General features: G+C 46.6%; 1 protein-coding gene across 1 annotated transcript; it reads right to left on the bottom strand.

Annotated features, from left to right (window-relative positions):
• Positions 1–752: 752 nt before the first annotated feature.
• LOC144094994 (uncharacterized) lies at positions 753–3,387 on the bottom strand. The gene is made up of 2 exons (XM_077628836.1): positions 3,305–3,387; positions 753–2,705 (listed from the first exon to the last, which is right to left on the bottom strand). Exons 1-2 carry the CDS (start codon positions 3,342–3,344, stop codon positions 2,281–2,283), a joined length of 465 nt encoding a protein of 154 aa, XP_077484962.1. The 5' UTR covers positions 3,345–3,387; the 3' UTR covers positions 753–2,280.
• Between the last annotated feature and the right edge of the window lie 13,585 nt (positions 3,388–16,972).

The following is a 16,972-nucleotide window of genomic DNA, read 5'->3' as shown; positions in this document are numbered from 1 at the left end:
ATACGCAAACCCCTTTTACGTCCAAAGCGACTGCTATCAATTCATCAGTGATGAAGGTATTTTTTGTACAATATTTTTGTTATGCCTCAATATTTGCCTTGCGTTGTATAAACACCAGCACATCTAATGAATTTACTCTCTATTTCTTAGGTAACATTGTATATATAGGAGCAATAATTTGTTTTTCGCATTGCTTGTTTGGCATTTCATTCTTCCTGCACCCTTTTCAAATGCCTGTATGACCCCGAGAGTAAAAATAAATAAATACCATGAATGTTACCTAGCGTTCCTGTTACATGATGCACCAAATTTTCACTCGCATTGAAAGTAAACAACTTGCACCATTTCAATGAAAGTACGAATGTCATCTCCTTTTGTTGCTGTACTGCTCCGTAAACACTTTACATCAAAGAGTGGAATCTTCATTTTTATTTGTTACTGAAACACATAATTTTTCCATGCTTTTCCCATTTTTTCGTTCAAATTCAACAAGAAATAAAAATTCAGATTTAGTATACATTTGCCACCAGTTGACGGACAACGCCCCTGAAGCTGTCTTGCTACTTTCCGAGGCGTGCAAATGTAATTACAGCTTTATTATTAGCTGCAGAGGGGCCACTGAGAATGTAATGCGCAGACTGCTGTGCTCTTCAATTTAGCACATCTATACAAATTTTTACTTCGAACTGCTCGTCTTTCACGCAGGTATCAGGCGGCCCACATCAAAACGAGAAATAATCTGGAGAGGGCTTTTGGAGTTTGGAAGCGCCGCTTCCCATGCCTAGACATGGGCCTCCAGAACCGCCCTGAGCGCTCAGCAGTTATAATAACTGCTTGCGGCGCCCTTCACAATCTCGCCGTTCTACGGAAGGACCCGGAGCCACCTGCTGTGGCCCTCCCCGTTATCCAGCAGCCACAGCCCAGCGTACAACCGCAGCAGCTTCATGTGCCACCGCAGCTTTCTGCCGACACAGTGAATGGCTCTCGTGTTCGGGTGGGGCTTATAGCCAGATCGTTCCGTTAAATGTCCCAATTACCTTCTCCGAAAATGTACACGATACTTTTCTAGTGTTAGAGAACCGCTATTTTTATGGCATTTGCAGTGTTTTTGTCTATTTCTTTGAACTGGGTTCTCTTATAGCATATAATGTCATCATCAGCTGAACCTCGTCCATGGGAGGACGCAGGCCTCTCCTGTATCTTTCCAATTAACCCTGTGCTGTGCCAGCTGCGGCCACCTTGTTCTTGCAGAATTCCTAATCTCATCAGCCCACCGTACTTTCTGCCGCCTTCTGCTATGCTTACCTTCTTTTGGGATTCATTCCGTTACCAATGGCCCAACATTTATCTTGAATTCACATTACATTCCCTGCCCATGCCCATTTCTTCTTGATTCCAGCTTGGACATTACCAACTCACGTTTATTCCCTCATTCATTCTGCACTTTAACCGCTACTTCTATCATTTTCCTTTCCATAGTTCGCTGCACTATATCTGCCTCATAGGTTATAGGCTTTGCCCCACAAGATATGGCTGTTGAGGAATACTAGTAAACTGCCATTCATGGCTGGAGAGTGCCTGGCAAATGTGCTGCACCATCATTCTTATTCTCCTAGTTAGTTTACACATGTGGTGCAGATCTGCGGTCACTATGCTCTAAATAGGTGCGTTTACCTTACAACTTTAATGCTTTACTGCCTCTTGTCGGCTGTTCCGTTCTGAGTGTTAACATTACTGAAGATCTCAATATGCATTTTTACTCCCACCGTTCTGCTTCCTTTGCTTTGCTTGTCTTCGACCATGTTTGGAAGTTTGTTCTCAGCTACTTAGCAGTGAAATATTTTTAGAAAATCTGAGATTATTAAGGCATTCGCATTCAATTTCATCCTCGGTTGTTTCCTCTCGAGTTCTCTGAAAATATCCTGGAAGCACGTGACGAATAGTACTGGAGAGAACGCGTCTCCCTGCGTGACACCCTTCACAACTGGTATTTTGTCACTTTCCTCGTGAACTATTATGGCACATTCCAATTTCTGCCAACGAAAGATTTCTTTTGGCTGCTTTTAGGCTACTTCCTTATTTTACTGCTTGATCCTTTCCATATTATATTTCCTTATACTGTTTATACATGTGCAAGTGTGTTAAATAAAGAACATTGTTTTTAAGAAACTGAAGGAACATGCAAATACTGTACGACTGCATCAAAATGACGACAGTGTTGGTAATTGTACACAGAAGTGTTCCGAGACAAATATGTACAAGTTAATTTTATTTCTCTATTTAGCGCTTCAGTGCTTCTAACTGCCGCTTTTTGATTTCAAAATCCAGAGAAAGCAGCTTGCGCTGCATTTTGTTTTTGAGCCGCTGCTCGGCCAGCTGGCTCCTGCGGAGTTGTAGGTCGAGTTGGTGTAACTCTTCCTTCCGCCGGTCCTCAGCTTCAATAGCCTTAATTCTGGCTGCTACTTCAGGAGCCAGTGTCCGCTCCACCGCAGCAACTCGGGGGCCACCTGCCCTCGTGCGAGCAATTTGTGCTGGTGTGATGTCCTCAGACACACTCTGGCACGACGGCACGACAGGCACGAGCACTGTTGGTCTGCCTGCACTGAGGCACTCTTCCTGAACAGGAAGTGCCTCGTCAATTAGTGGTCGGCTGTTCAGCCATGGTGACGGTGCTGCCTGCATTGATGTGGGTGCAGGAACCTCGCCTGCAAAAACATGCACACACATACAATACCTTCATGAGAACTCTGCAATGCTGTAACAAAATTGGTGGGCTCTTATGCTTACATACATACTACTGTGATATGACATGCAAAGAACAAATAAGACCATAAACAGAGGCTATTCAGACCATAACAGGGAACCAAAAACAAATGCTTTACATGGTCGCGACTAGTGTAGACATCTAAAAACAAACTTCTCAACATGTATGTGACATGGCGAAAAATGGACCCAGTACGAGCCCGCCAAGAAGTCCTGATAAATATGTGGCCCGCCTGCTTGAGCACGTGCACATACCACGAGCAGAAAATAACTAGTGTTTGCTGCAGTGCCGCTCGATAGCCGAGCACCAGTTGCGAATTGAATCTGGGATGCTGCGCCCACATATCGACAGGTGCGAGGAGCTGTGTAAACGCCCGTGTAATGCGGCATGTAAGCGGGCGTTAAAGAATCCCTTGCAGTTGAAATTAATTCATAGCCCTCCCCAACAACGTCTTTCTCAGCCCAGGCTTTGGACTTCATGCACGAGGAAAACTAACCGTGACAGTTGTAACTAGTATTTAAAGAGGGCAGCCTTACTTACTGGAAAAGTCGTCTTGGCTTGGTTCGTTGTCATTTACCATCGCCTCCAATAATGCAACAGGTGGCAGGGACAGCACTGCCTCGCTGACATCGGCCCCGTCGCTGTCAAAGGGATTTGGCAGTCTGGTCGCCATATGGTCGGCGACTGCACCAACCAGTTCTGTTGCCGGACTCATTGGCCGGCATTCAAGGGTACCGCCACCTGCACCAAAATTCTTAATTGTACATATCCTACAGCACAATCTGCGTAGTGAAACACACTGAGGTGAAGTGCATTCTGTGCGCAGCACGCAATGCTTGAAAAGGAAAAACAAACAAAATCGCTAACCAGTAGAGTACCACCAGTAATGTTTTGCTCAAAAGTAGTACGCAGATTTTTAACAATTTTTCACAAAAATTCACAATAAGAAAAAAGATTGCATTTATGCTTAAGGACGGAAATGCGAAAGCCTTCCCTTTTTCTCTTGCTCCCTCTGTTCCTTTTTTTAGTTGGAAACTTCTTATTTCATTTATTTTGTAGTTGCTTGTTTTTCATTTTTTAAATTTGTTTTTTATACTAAGTAAGCCTTGTCGTGCATTTACATCGTTTTTCATCGAATCGGTCGCACAAAACCTGCTTCAAACACAGCAATTTTATTTCATTATTTAATTTAATTAACTAATTACAATTCATCAACCAAACTTTTCCCACTTCAAGATCTACTCGCGCACTGCCTAACTCAAACTTTTGCATATTTATCTCCACAGAACGACATAACCGTGCACACAGAATTCGCGGACAAGTTTTGCTGATGCGAAGTAACCATATAATTTTTTCGCATTAATAAATAATGCCAAATTGTTAGGATTAAAATGATGTCAGAAGATGAAACGTGCGAACATGCAGGAAAATGTATGGGAGAGTTTTTGAATGTAAAACTGTTTCGCTCACCTGTCCGAAAGATTTCCCTCGTTTCTTCAGACTTCTTCTTTTTCCACCGGGACTTCATATTATCCCACAGTTTTCGTAGCGGTGCTACACACACAGTGCGTGTGCCGGCCAAGCTATTGTAATCATCGCAAAGTTGAGACCAGGCTTCATCCTTTGCCTTTTTAGTGGTATTGTCCGTTCGTTTGTTTTCTATCACGTCGCGATACTTCGCCATAATGTTCCTAAACACGTGGCGTTCATCTACGGTGAAGATGAATCGCGGACAGGCGGGTCGTTTCTTGGCGCGCTGGGTTGCGTCAGAAGCGGATGCCGATGCTGTCGTGCTGAAGTCCGAAATGTCGAGATCGGACATTGTGCAACCAAAAAGAAAAAGAAGGGCAGACACAAAAACACGTGCACACACGAACAGTCGAACACGCGCAAGCACAGACACTGCAACAAAGCTGCAAGAAGCGAGTCAGGAGCACAGCAAACAGACGAGAACACGCGGCGAGCAAGCGGAGAAACGAAAGAGTGACCGTAACAAAAATGCCGCGCCGGACAGCTGCGACTGCTGTGGTTGCCAGACAGGTAAAGAAAACTGGTTATTTCTTCTGAAAGTACACGTTTTTTTATGGAAAAACAAAAAATATGCATTTTTATTGTTTTTACCTTGCAGTTTACCACTAAAATAGACAAATTACTTCTATATTACCAAATAGGTGGTGTTTTATTTGCATAAATTTACAATACTCTCGTCATCGGCAGTTTCTTTCTTCTCCTCGAAAGCACTGGAGTGGAGGAGGGCTACTCGGCCAGCTCCTCGATGGAGGAATGTTCGAGGTGTGTTCAAGAAGCGCGACTGCTCCTCGGGCCGAGGATGAGCGCTCTCCTCCACTCCCAGGAGTGGAGGCGCAGCGTCGAGTGGAGGGTTGTTTGTGAATACGGGGTTTAGTCTTCTCGGCGAAAATCCATCCCTCTAAGCTGTGCTGCATGTCTGTCACCTCTGTATTTTAACTAGCTTTTTTAACTTGTTTCGCATCCATTCTCCTTTCCCCTTAGTGGACGCCGACATAGAGAAAGAGAGAGAAAGTGCCTCCTCTCCCTCTGCATTTAGGACCGTAAATGCGCACATCTGTGTATTCATTCGACTTTACCCTGATGAAGGACGGTCCACCGTCTGAAACCGTTGGTGAATAAACCTAGATAATCGAACCAGTTGTGACCTTTTCACTGTGCATATATATATATATATATATATATATATATATATATATATATATATATATATATATATATATATATATATATATATATATATATATATATATATAATCACCAAAAATTGAAGAAACATAACAAGATTTAATTCACGACGTTTCGGCTGGAGGACCAGCCTTTTTAGAGTGTAGTACAGCGTTTGAAACACGCAGTTTTTATAGAGAATGCGCGAGGTACAAAGTTGACAAGTTTACAGCAAAGCACGAGTTCAGAACACTTGGGGGGAGGGAAGAGACATTTTTTTAACAAAGGAAGAGAGAGAATCGGTGCAAGTGTTCCGGAGAGGCCGATTTTTTTTTAATAACAAATGGACAATAAGATTAAGATAATAAAATTATAAAAAAGGAAGATTCTTTCCCACCACATCAGGGCTGCCTTGAAAAGGCCCTCGAGGTGTCGCTCCTCTCAGGATTTTGGTGACAAGTGTGAAGGGCTCCACCCCTGTACAAGGAGGAAGCTACATTCCAGAGAAACTGGTAGGGGTGGGGCGAGGAGGGGGAGTACAGAGGAATGCAAACGAGGCCTCTAATAAAGAAAAAAGACGAAAAAAAGAGAAAAAAAGGAAAGTAGTGAAAAAAGGAAAGAAGAGCCATTTTACAAGCCTTGGTAATATGCATTCAGAGAAGGGTGGTGGCCACACGAGAGAATACAAAATAGGACATTAAAAAATGAAAAAAAAGAAAAGAAAGAAAAAAGAGAAAAAAAGGGGGGGATTCTTTTCCACCGCCTCAGGGCTGCTTTGGAAAGGGGTAAAGGGCGTATTTTGGTGACAAGCGTGAAGGGCTTGACCCCTGTACATGCAGAAGGCAACATTCCAGAGGAACTGGTAGGGGCGAAGGGAGGGGGTAAAGAGGAATGCCAACGAGGCCTCTAAAAAAAGAAGAGAAAAAAAGAAACACAACACAAAGACAAAAAGAATAAGAAAAAGAAAGAAAATTAGGGGAAAAAAGGAAAGAAGAGCCATTGTACAAGACTTGGAAATATCCATTCGGACAAGGGTTGTGGCAACACGAGAGAAATCTAATACAAGTTCCTAATTAATCCCTAGAAGAGCACTCCGTACACACGCATACAGATACAGACAAAAGACAAGACTAACAATAAATCCAACACCAGAAACGAACTGCAATGAGTCGGAAGTGCAATCTACCGCAAGACAAATGACCATTCAGAGTAAACAATTCATCAATGTATGAAGCGAAGACCGACATGACAGCAAAAAAATTAGGGGCGATAACAGCAAATGGGTGACAACATAATACAATGCGCGACAATACAAGATTAGAATAATAATAAAAAGGGGAAAGAAAATAGCAGTAAAGGGGGGACAATGCAAGCGAAAAAAGTGAAAAAACTGGGGCCAATGCAAGTGAAAAAAGGAAAACACGTCGGAAGCTATGCTAGTTATGCATGCTGCCGCCCCTTCTATGAGTCTGGGATAATTATTTTTGATAGTCTGGGATAATTATTATTCTAGGAGTCTTGGATAACTATTTCTTACATCTATTGAGTGTGTAAGCATGATAGCCGGCCTACTGTTTCGTTAATGCCGCTCGAGACTGTGTTAAATTTGTGAATCAGGTACGATTCACAGCTCTCGCGGTCATAATTTGTTTTGAACCCCGATTGGAGTACAATAGCTGTAAAGTTATCGAATGGGTGCCCAAGATTGTTGATGTGTTTTGAAAGTGGGAGATTTGGCTGTGTCCGCACGTGTGATCTGTGGTTGTTGAGGCGAATTCTGAATGGTGTAACTGTTTGGCCTACGTACTGAGCTTTACAGGTGCCACATTCCAGGAGGTAGACAATATTAGCGCTGTCGCATGAAAAGTTACCTTTTATCTTAAATGAGAAGGATGACGCTGTGCTTTTAGCACTGGTTGTTGATGCCATCATCGGACAGAGTTTGCACCTAGGTTTATTGCATGGCGCGGATCCTCTGAAGCTACGGTTGCCGATTGTAGACGATGTTATCATATCCCGGATGTTCCTTGCGCGCCTATACACAACACGTGGGGGATCAGGGATATATATATATATATATATATATATATATATATATATATATATATATATATATATATATATATATATATATATATATATATATATATATATATATATATATATTAGGGAAGCCAACAGTCACCGAAACCAAGGTGCATAGGATAATGTTTCTAATTTGTTTTGTTTTTTATTTGTAGTGCCAATCAATTAGTTTTAAAGGAAATTAGATATACAGCAACAGAACTATAAAGAAGGCAGAGCACCGTATGCTGTATTCGGAGGTCGTGGGTTCGGATCCCACCGCTGGCATGGTTGTTTTTTCAGCTGCTGTATAAGTAATTTCCTTTAAAACTAATTGATTGGCACTACAAATTAAAAAAACCCAAAAACCAAATTAGAACATTCTCCTATGCACCTTGGTTTCGGTGATCTGTTGGGCTTCCTTAAGATGTTTGTCAAACGAGCCCCTCATTTTCATAGTGCCTTCTCTGCTAATATATATATATATATTATAGATATATATATATATATAGTATATATATATATATATATATATAGTATATATATATATATATATATATATTATATATATATATATAGGAGATGAAATGCTTTATAGGTTAGATTACTGAGAAGAATATAGGAAAAGGGTGGAGACGCTTATGCTTGGCTCCCTCTGATTTTCAAAAAAATGAAAGAAAGTGAGCGCATATGGCAGGCTCCCTCAGATCATGAATAACAGTTTACCATTATCCCTCAAAAGAAAATGCGAAGGCGTTGTTTCTGTGTTTCTTCTTTCCAATGACGCACCTAATCACTAGCATACAGTTTTAAGGCAACGCATATACTGGGTTCATTGCTCGCGACGAGGCAACGAGTTTTTGTGGTCTATTGGTGCGCGCTCGCCTTGCATGCTCAAAGTCCTGAGTTGACTTCACCGCATCTTCGGAAGAAATTCTATTTTTCTTTCATACCAGGATGCCACGCTATGACGTCATTTGGAATTTTTAGAACCGATTTTGCGATAAATGATGACAACGCCGGATTTCGGTGCTGATGAGCCATACAATGCATTTGCATTAAAATGGAGACTAAAGCACCCCTGACACTAGAGAAGCAGAGCGCGGTCGCAGTGGGCCGCATGCACCGTTGAGGTTGAAGAACTCCATTTTTCCACATCGAATCAGTTGGAAAGTGGTGAGCACCATTACAAACGGACTTAATCAGCGTGAAATTGCCAGTGGGGTTCATTTTAAGATCGTTATACCTGTACGCAGCGAGCTATGGAAACGAAAATATGTGTAAAGTTAAGGAAATGAATAGGAACAAATGGACTTGGGCAGGGCAAGTAATGCGAAGGTAAGAGAGCCGGTGATCCTTAAGCATAACGGACTGAGCTCCAAGAAAACGCAAGCGTAGACGCGGGCGGCAGTGTTAGGTGGGCGTATTATATTACGATGTTTGCGGCGATATTGTGGCTGCAGCGGACAGAGGACAGGGTTAATTGGAAGGATATGGGAGAGGCCTTTTCCCGCCAGTGGGCGTAGTCAGGCTCATGGCGACGATGTCGATGAAGCCCTCATCCCGCTGTAAGGCAATATGATTTCTCGAAAAGGATATATTAGGTACATGGAATACAATACCGCTTCCAAGGCGAATGTATCTCTTCAGCAAATCCATTATTCATTTATAAACTGTTTTGTTGCAGCGATGTTCGACTGTAACTGCAGATTTCAGAAACTTTCGAATTCTCTTTCAAGTGAACAAGTTTATTTCAGAAATGCATGCATATTTCACATTTTATAATATGAAATTGCGTCAAAACTTTCACAGTACATATTAACTATAAGACAACATGCAAATTAGATCTTTTGTGCCTATACCTCTACATCTTAAGAGTGGTATTTCAAAAGCAGAAGCTCTGCATAAAGGCGTCCCTATTAGGAACCCAATAATAATGTAACTGCGGCGAATGACTAATAGAAGGGTAGGAAAGAAAATCGAGCAATCACTGGACGTATCAGCTGCAAGTAAAGATTGAGTTCTGGAGAGTTCCAATACAGCAAACGTCCTCAGTGCAACAGTCCATGACATTCCTCTTATGGCGGCCTTAGCTGAAAGCAGATCAGAGACCAGCACGGTGTTCGGCGTTGTCGTCAGCGAGGTTCATCTCGTAAGAGCACATCTCCAATTCTGCAACATAGGAACTCGTAAGGCATGAAGCTCTCTCGCATAGAAATTGAATAATCGTAGACGGGGAAAAAGAACGCTACAACGCTTGTAATCATAAGCGTGACGGAAAAAAAATATCAACTGCACTACCCATGATAGGCGAACGATCCATATGATGTTTCCAGAGACCTCTAAGCATCCAGAGAGAAAGCAACATAGGGCTTCCAGGTTCTCGGCTTCTGATCGTGTTAGGGATTTCGTGCGGCGCAGTGTCCGGTCTTTTAGCCCCGCTGGCACACGGCGTATAGAAAACCTCGTTATCCTCCTCCGTTCTCGTATCCCGAAGCAGGAAAGGCTTTGGTTCAGTTACGAAGATCGCGCCATGATATCAGAAGAAAACCAGAATAATGGCAGGGCACCCGGTACCGGAGTTTAAGGCAACTGCAGAGCCTCGCCCCTTACGCGCCTCCCGTAATGCCTACCGCTGTTAGGACGAAGAGGTCGAAAATGTACGAGAGCTGGGCTATCTAGCCGCCGCGGTGGCTTTGTGGTTGCGGCGCTTGGCTGCTAACATTAAAGACGCGAGTTAACCTCGGCCGTGCCAGTCGCATTTCGATGGAGGGGAAATGCTATAGGCCCGTGTATTGTGCGATGTCACTGAACATTGAAGAACACCAGGTGGGCGAAATTATCCGCAGCCCTCGACTACGGCGTCCCTCAAAGCCTGAGTCGCTTTCGGCCGTTAAACCCCTTAAAACTACAAAGTTGTAGGATACCTTCCGCCGTATGTATGAGACGCGGTATTCGTTATTGGACTAGCATCGCAAAAGATTTTCTCAAACACAGCCTACACTTTTATACGTCAAGCTAGTACCAATGAGAGGGGTGCAGACACGCACCGAAAGGAATCGTTTCGTTAAATTCTGAGAAATTTCTTCACCGAACAGCCATCTACGGCGTCGGAAGCAGCAGTTCACGTGCCGAAAAACGCACTAACATCGACGAGGTCACTTCGAAGCACGGTAAAAGTGCTTCGAAGCGAAATGCTCCGCTTCCAAGCGCGCCGCCATGCTTGCTGTCATTGGACATCTGCTAGGTGTTTGACGTAACGACGTCGGTTCCTTCGACCCTTGTTTCTCAAGTAGAAGGTTAAAGGCCCATACTGGGTTAACGAAATTTCTGGCTTGCAGGCGACGCCATGCGGTCGCTTCTGTATTACTTTGCTTATTATCCGGTGGTAGCACCAGTTTTTTTTTTTAGTCTATAGTTCTCAACTATTTCGGAGTAGGTTTTCGCACGCTCGTCCAGGTTCCGACAGTCCGGCGGTTCCACGGTCACCCGGAACTATAGTCGGGTACAACTTTAGAAGGCAGCGGCATTTGCCCCTAAAAGGCGGATGCACACGAGCCTCTGCCAATAGTCGCGCACTTCAGGTGACGTCATGAGCCGGACGGCCGGTGGCCCCGCCTAAGGAGAACATGCCTAAGATGGCCGCCCTCACTTCGAGCTGGGCCGAGCCGCGTCAGGTGTGTGTCTCCCTTCGTCAAAGTGAATTCGAATTGTTTGTGGGCGTCTGTCATGTCGGAAATATTATTGCGAGCTTACGATGCACCATTCGTGCCGCATGCGTTTGTTCTGAGCCGTGAGCCGACGAAAAAGACTACAGCGAACATCGGTGACGTTGCGCGGCGCTTCGTCTGGAAACACGATCCCAGGAAACAGCTCAGCGCGCAAACGATCGATCGTTCCCAGCGGTATGATAAGATAGCCGAGTGTCTAGCAGGGCGTCGTTCGAGTGTCGCTCGGTGCCGTCGATCTTGCTCCGTAGCAGACGACGCACAGCGTTGTAGAAGGCACGGAGTTATATTTCTCTCGCGATCCGGCATGTGCTGTAGCATCTTCATCATGATAGTTTTACCAAACCACTCATCAAGATACGCAAATCTTATTTATTTTGAGAAATACGCGTTTTACAAGCAGTAACAATTTTTTGAGCGGGACTATTTATTTAGTCGCGGAGGCTGCTGGCTGCTGCGCTTCGGTCATCTGGGCGGGGCCTCTCCTGTCTTCTAAAGTTGTACCCGACTTTAGAGAGATCGGGCTAACTCCTGTGCCGCTTCGTTGCCGGGAATCGACGCGTGCGTTGTGGCCCATTTAAGCTGACTTTGCGGGTGAGCTCTCTGCTGGTTAGGATCCTCGCCACTTCCGGCGATATTCTGCCTTTCATGAAATTCCAGATGGCAGTTTTTATATCACTGACTGTGTAAAACGTGCGGGGAGAGTGGCACCCTCGACCACATAATATGGGAAAGCGCCGACTCCCCCGGAGTCGAAGAAAATATTCATAGCAGACAAAGCTTGGAAGCCCTGCTGCTGAGCGAAAATCCCGCTGGGCAGAAACAAGCTATCTGCATGGCGGCTGAGGCCACGAAGAGACAAAATCTCTTTGTTAGCCTTTAGTCCAGACCTACGTGCCGCGGGCGGGGAGTAGTAATGGGTCTCCATTTCCGGTAGAAATAAAAGTTCTCATGCGTCCGTCCGTCCGTCCATCCCTCCGTCCATCCGTCCATCCATCCATCCACCAATCCGTCCGTCCGTCCGTCCGTCCGTCCGTCCGTCCGTCCGTCCGTCCGTCCGTCCGTCCATCCATCCATCCATCCATCCATCCATCCATCCATCCATCCATCCATCGACCCTTTTCGCTGCATCCAAACCACGACACCCGCTTCCGGCGTTTCGAATAAGCAGGTGTGGCCGCTGCGGCAAATTATATGTGACGATTTCTATTATGACACAAACTTGGATTACGGCCCCAGCTGCAAATGTTTACTGGAACTCGTAGTTGTAATTGTCGGCACCGCGCGTCGGAAATATTCCTTACATTACGGCGTAGTTTGGGTGTCCACTGAGATATGTGCGAAATGCGTCATTTCCTTTCCTTAAAATGTCAAACGGGCAAGGCGTCGCGCCGAACGGACGATGGCATTCCGTGGGCTCCTTGGCAACGCTGCAACGCATTATCGCGTCCATGGGGCCTATTCTCGACACGCATGGCCGCCGCTCGGCGCGATATTGTCTCTCTGATTGCCTCATAGGGCGATCACGTGCAAGTCACGAGTTTCAAATTTGTGGCGCGAAACCGTCAGGCTTCCAAATCGCTTTCTGCTGTGACGTCAAAATGACGTGTCCTTGAAGACTGATTTTTAGCACAGTTATACTTGGTGCCAGGTTGGTAAATTTAAGTGTCTGTGGACGGGAAACGAAGCTACAGCTGGCAGGAAAGAAAGAACTTGGCTCGTTTTAGCAATTTTGAGAAAAAAAGTTGGTACTGTGAAGGGCTGCTTCCTAGAATGTGATTGGCTGGGGGAATGTCACGTGAATCACGTGATACGCAAGCGTAATTCAGTGAAGTCAAAATGACGATTCGTGACGCAAAGGAAATGCTGCCATTGCTGAAAAATGCCCCATTTGGCCGCCGTAATTTGAGACGGCCGCAAGATGGTCTAATTATGGTGGACATAGTCGAATTATGACCACACTGATTTATACTGCTGTTAGCTCACCATAGTATGGTAGGCGCTTATTTGAAGTAATAAACTGTTCAGAAACATAGTTGTTTTGAATGTAAAAGCATTGAAACGGCGTTATAATGGTACCTCTTAATTAAGCAGCCTTTTAGAGCCTTAATTATCAGACCGTAATTTTACACCCGCGTGAGGACTCTAGCTGCGCTCCCGTTTCAAACGCTTCTCTCACGCTAAGAAATTATCGGTCCGCGCGGTCGCGGTTGCTACAGCACGGATTTGGCGGCGTCCGTAGCTGCCGTTTGTTGTCACGGGCTGCGAGAAGCGAACCATTCGTGAGTGCGCCTCAGTGTTTTCGAAGGACTGCATGGTTCGTGAGTTTGACGGCCTGGCCAGTGATATATGGTGTGGTGGCTGTGCAAGAAGCTTTGCGGCAAGAGGCAGCGCGTGAGCACCTTGGTCTGCCTTAAACATGAGATTTTAGGTGCTCCGGCCGTTACTCTGATCCTGTGTTTCAAGGCGCGATCGGTAGCTGTGAACGTCTGGACACCAATTACTTCAGTGTTTGCCTCTATTTACAAGCTGTCGCTGACCTGATATTCAACTGCGTGAGTGATGAGAGGGTGGCACAAAAGGTTGTCTGCCGGCTGAGCAATGTGCTTCCAGAATGTGTTCGGCTTGTCGGCGGGACTGTGCTCATCAGTGCATCATCTGTGTGCTTAATTTGTGTGCATCAGTGTCTGCGTCCATAAGGGCAGTTTCTGAAGACAGCGGCGTCAGCAAGGCAGCGTACATCTGCCGGGTACATCGTCTCGAGCATCGATGAGGTAAGGGAAACAGCAACGAAAAATTGCTGAGGACTTTCTTGAGATGGCTGCATGCAAGGTTATTCATATTGATGGCTGGTGGCTTTCTTCGGGTGTGTAATAACAAGCTCCTTATGTTCCTACCCTTTTTTGGTCACTTGCAAACAGCTATGCATCTCATGGCACATTCATTTGTAGCCTATTAAGCGAGGAAGCCTTGTGCAAATAAAAACAGCATTTCAAAATAGTCTTGTCTGTAAAGTAAAACACACAACGAGTTTTCAGATTGCTACCATATGCGGATGTGGGTGATTGGTAGGGCGTCTGCATGTCTATGGTTTTCTTTCGTCGCACACTGTGATGCGCCACCAGCGCCCTCAGCTCTAGCGGCGGCCTGACGCTCGCTCAGGCGGGAGAAGCAAGGTGAAGAAAAGGAAGTGAGACGCGGGGCGCGGCGCGAACGGCACGAGGAGATGAGCTCGAGCAACGGAGCAGGCGAGGACACGGCTGAACGGCTTCCTGAACCCGGTTGACCAGGCCTGGGGAAGCCGTCCTCGCCCAGTTCTGCTCAACCAGGAGCCTGCTGTCTCGTGTCTCTGGCCTGTCGCTCGCTGCCTCGGAGTGCGGGCGCCGTGCCGGGAACCAGCAGGTGCTGCCTGCCCGGAGATCCTGCCGGCCTTGCTGTGGGATCGTGCCTGCCGTCCCGTGGCTGGGACCCCCTGCCGTGAAAGGGTGCCTTCCTGGCCGTGCCCGGGTGCCCAGACCTGGGCGGCCGTCACCTTTCTGGTGCGTTGTCAGCGCCACCGGTGCTGGTGCTCCGCGCCCGGCTTCCGGCCGCAGGAAGAACAACCCTGCGGAGGTACCTGGCCCCGGCGCCTTTCCGGCGACAGGCCGCGGAACCTCACACCGGAGCCACTCCTCGACCCTCGGCCACACAGCTCCATACTCATCAGTGACTGTTCTCCTATATTAAGTAAACCATTTTTGTTACATCTACGGACGTGCACGGTCTGGGACGACTTTTCTGGATCCTCCGGGGCCCCACCTCGGAGGACGCTCGAACCTGCTGGGGGCCTTTTCCCCTCACAAATTTGGCGTCCGCGACAGGACCAGGCCGAGCAGCGTTTACCAGTTAACAGAGTTCATATGACAGAATGAGTGCTGCAGATTTTCTCGCGGTAGGAGAGTGCCTGGGTTTGCAGGGACGCGAGTTGCGCGAGTGGGTAGAGGAGGAATTGAGCAAGGCACGAGAGGAGAGAGCTGCGGATCGGGAAGCCACAAAGCGGCGTTTGGAGCTCGAAGCACAGAACTTAGAGCGAGAAGCGCAGAATTTACAGCTTCAAGTTAAACTATCAGAAAGAGAAAATCCTCCTCCTAATCCAAACGCTGAAAGTGCGGAGCGTAGTGCTTCAACCGTTTTTCCCATTAGCCCACATGGCCTGCTACCAACGTTTAATGAGGCACGAGATGATTTGTACGCGTATTTGAAGCGTTTTGAACATGTCGCCACAGGGCAAGGGTGGCCGAAGGAGAAGTGGGCCACGGCTTTGAGCCTCTGTCTCGGCGGGGAAGCTCTTAGGGTCTTTGGTCGGCTATCTCCAGAGGACTCCATGGATTATGAGAAAGCGAAACTTGCCCTGCTACGAAGATTTCGTTTTACCGCTGAAGGCTATAGGGAGAGATTTCGGCAGAGCAAGCCTCACGATGACAAGACAGCCTCCCAGTACGCCACGAGGCTTTTTAGTTTCTTTGACCGCTGGGTAGAAATGCGGGGAGAAGGCCGCACCTTTGAGGTGGTGCGCGATATGATTGTTGCTGAGCAGTTTATAAGCAACTGCCACAATCGTTTAGTATTGTTTCTACGAGAAAGGGATTCTAAAAAGGTTGAAAAGATTGTTGAGGCTGCCGACCATTTCCTGGAGGCTCAGAGACAGAATAACCTTGCAACTTTCAAAGACCGGAGTGAGCAGAGTTCAGTGAAGCCTACAATCACGGTTCCTAATCCCAAGTCACAAATTCGATGATTTATCTGCGAGAAGGTCGGACACAGGTCTTCCGATTGCCATTCGAAGCCGAAGGCCCCATATTGCACATTCTGCCGCAAGTCTGGACACGACTTACAATCATGCCGGCGCTGCAGTTCAAGTGACCGGGAGACATCCGCATGTTTCATGTCACCCCAAGGTTCTTGCCCTGATTCACAGCCGGGAAGAGAGCGTTTAGATGTCCAAGCGGCAGATCCTGTTCACAGACCCTCTCCACCGATTGCCAGCATGCCGGTGGTGCACGGGGAAGTGTTTGGACAAAGAGTGTCAGTGCTACGGGACACTGGAAGTAACAGCATCGTCGTACGCCAGGCCCTCGTGCCCAAGGCAGCTTATACTGGGAAAAGAGCGACATTGCTTTTGGCGGATGGTTCCACCATAGAAGCTCCTGAGGCGGAGGTGATCGTCACATCACCGTACTTTACGGCTAAGGCTATTGCAAGGTGCTTACCGACGCCTTTGTAAGACGTGTTAATTGGCAATGTCCCGGGTGCACGTGTTCCTTTCTTGGAGAACTCAAATAATTGTTCATCAGTCTCGGCGGACCAGGGGACCAATTCTGCACCGGCTACGCAGGCCAACGCTCCTTGCACAGCTGTGGCGGCGAAAGCTTCGGAGACTATCTTGGATCTCTCTCAGAGCGCAGTCCACGTGTCTCGCCTGGCGTTCCGCAAGAAACAAGAAGAGGACACTAGCTTAGACCTGTGTCGGAAGAAACTGGGGACAACCTTTCCCGGCAAAGCCGAGTCCTCCCACACCTTCCATCTGGTTGACGGCGTATTGTTCCGGACGTATCAAGTGTGCCCTGGCAAAACGATTGAACAGGCGGTGGTTCCGAAGAGCTTGCGCCATCAGGTCCTGGTGCAGGCGCATGAGAGTGCTCTTGCCGGTCATCAGGGTGTAAAGAAAACTACGGCGAGAGTA

This window comes from Amblyomma americanum, chromosome 6, assembly GCF_052857255.1.
Source record: "Amblyomma americanum isolate KBUSLIRL-KWMA chromosome 6, ASM5285725v1, whole genome shotgun sequence".
NCBI lineage: Eukaryota > Metazoa > Arthropoda > Arachnida > Ixodida > Ixodidae > Amblyomma > Amblyomma americanum.
The sequence above is the reverse complement of the archived record's forward strand: the minus strand, read 5'-3'. Positions and strand labels throughout refer to the sequence as shown.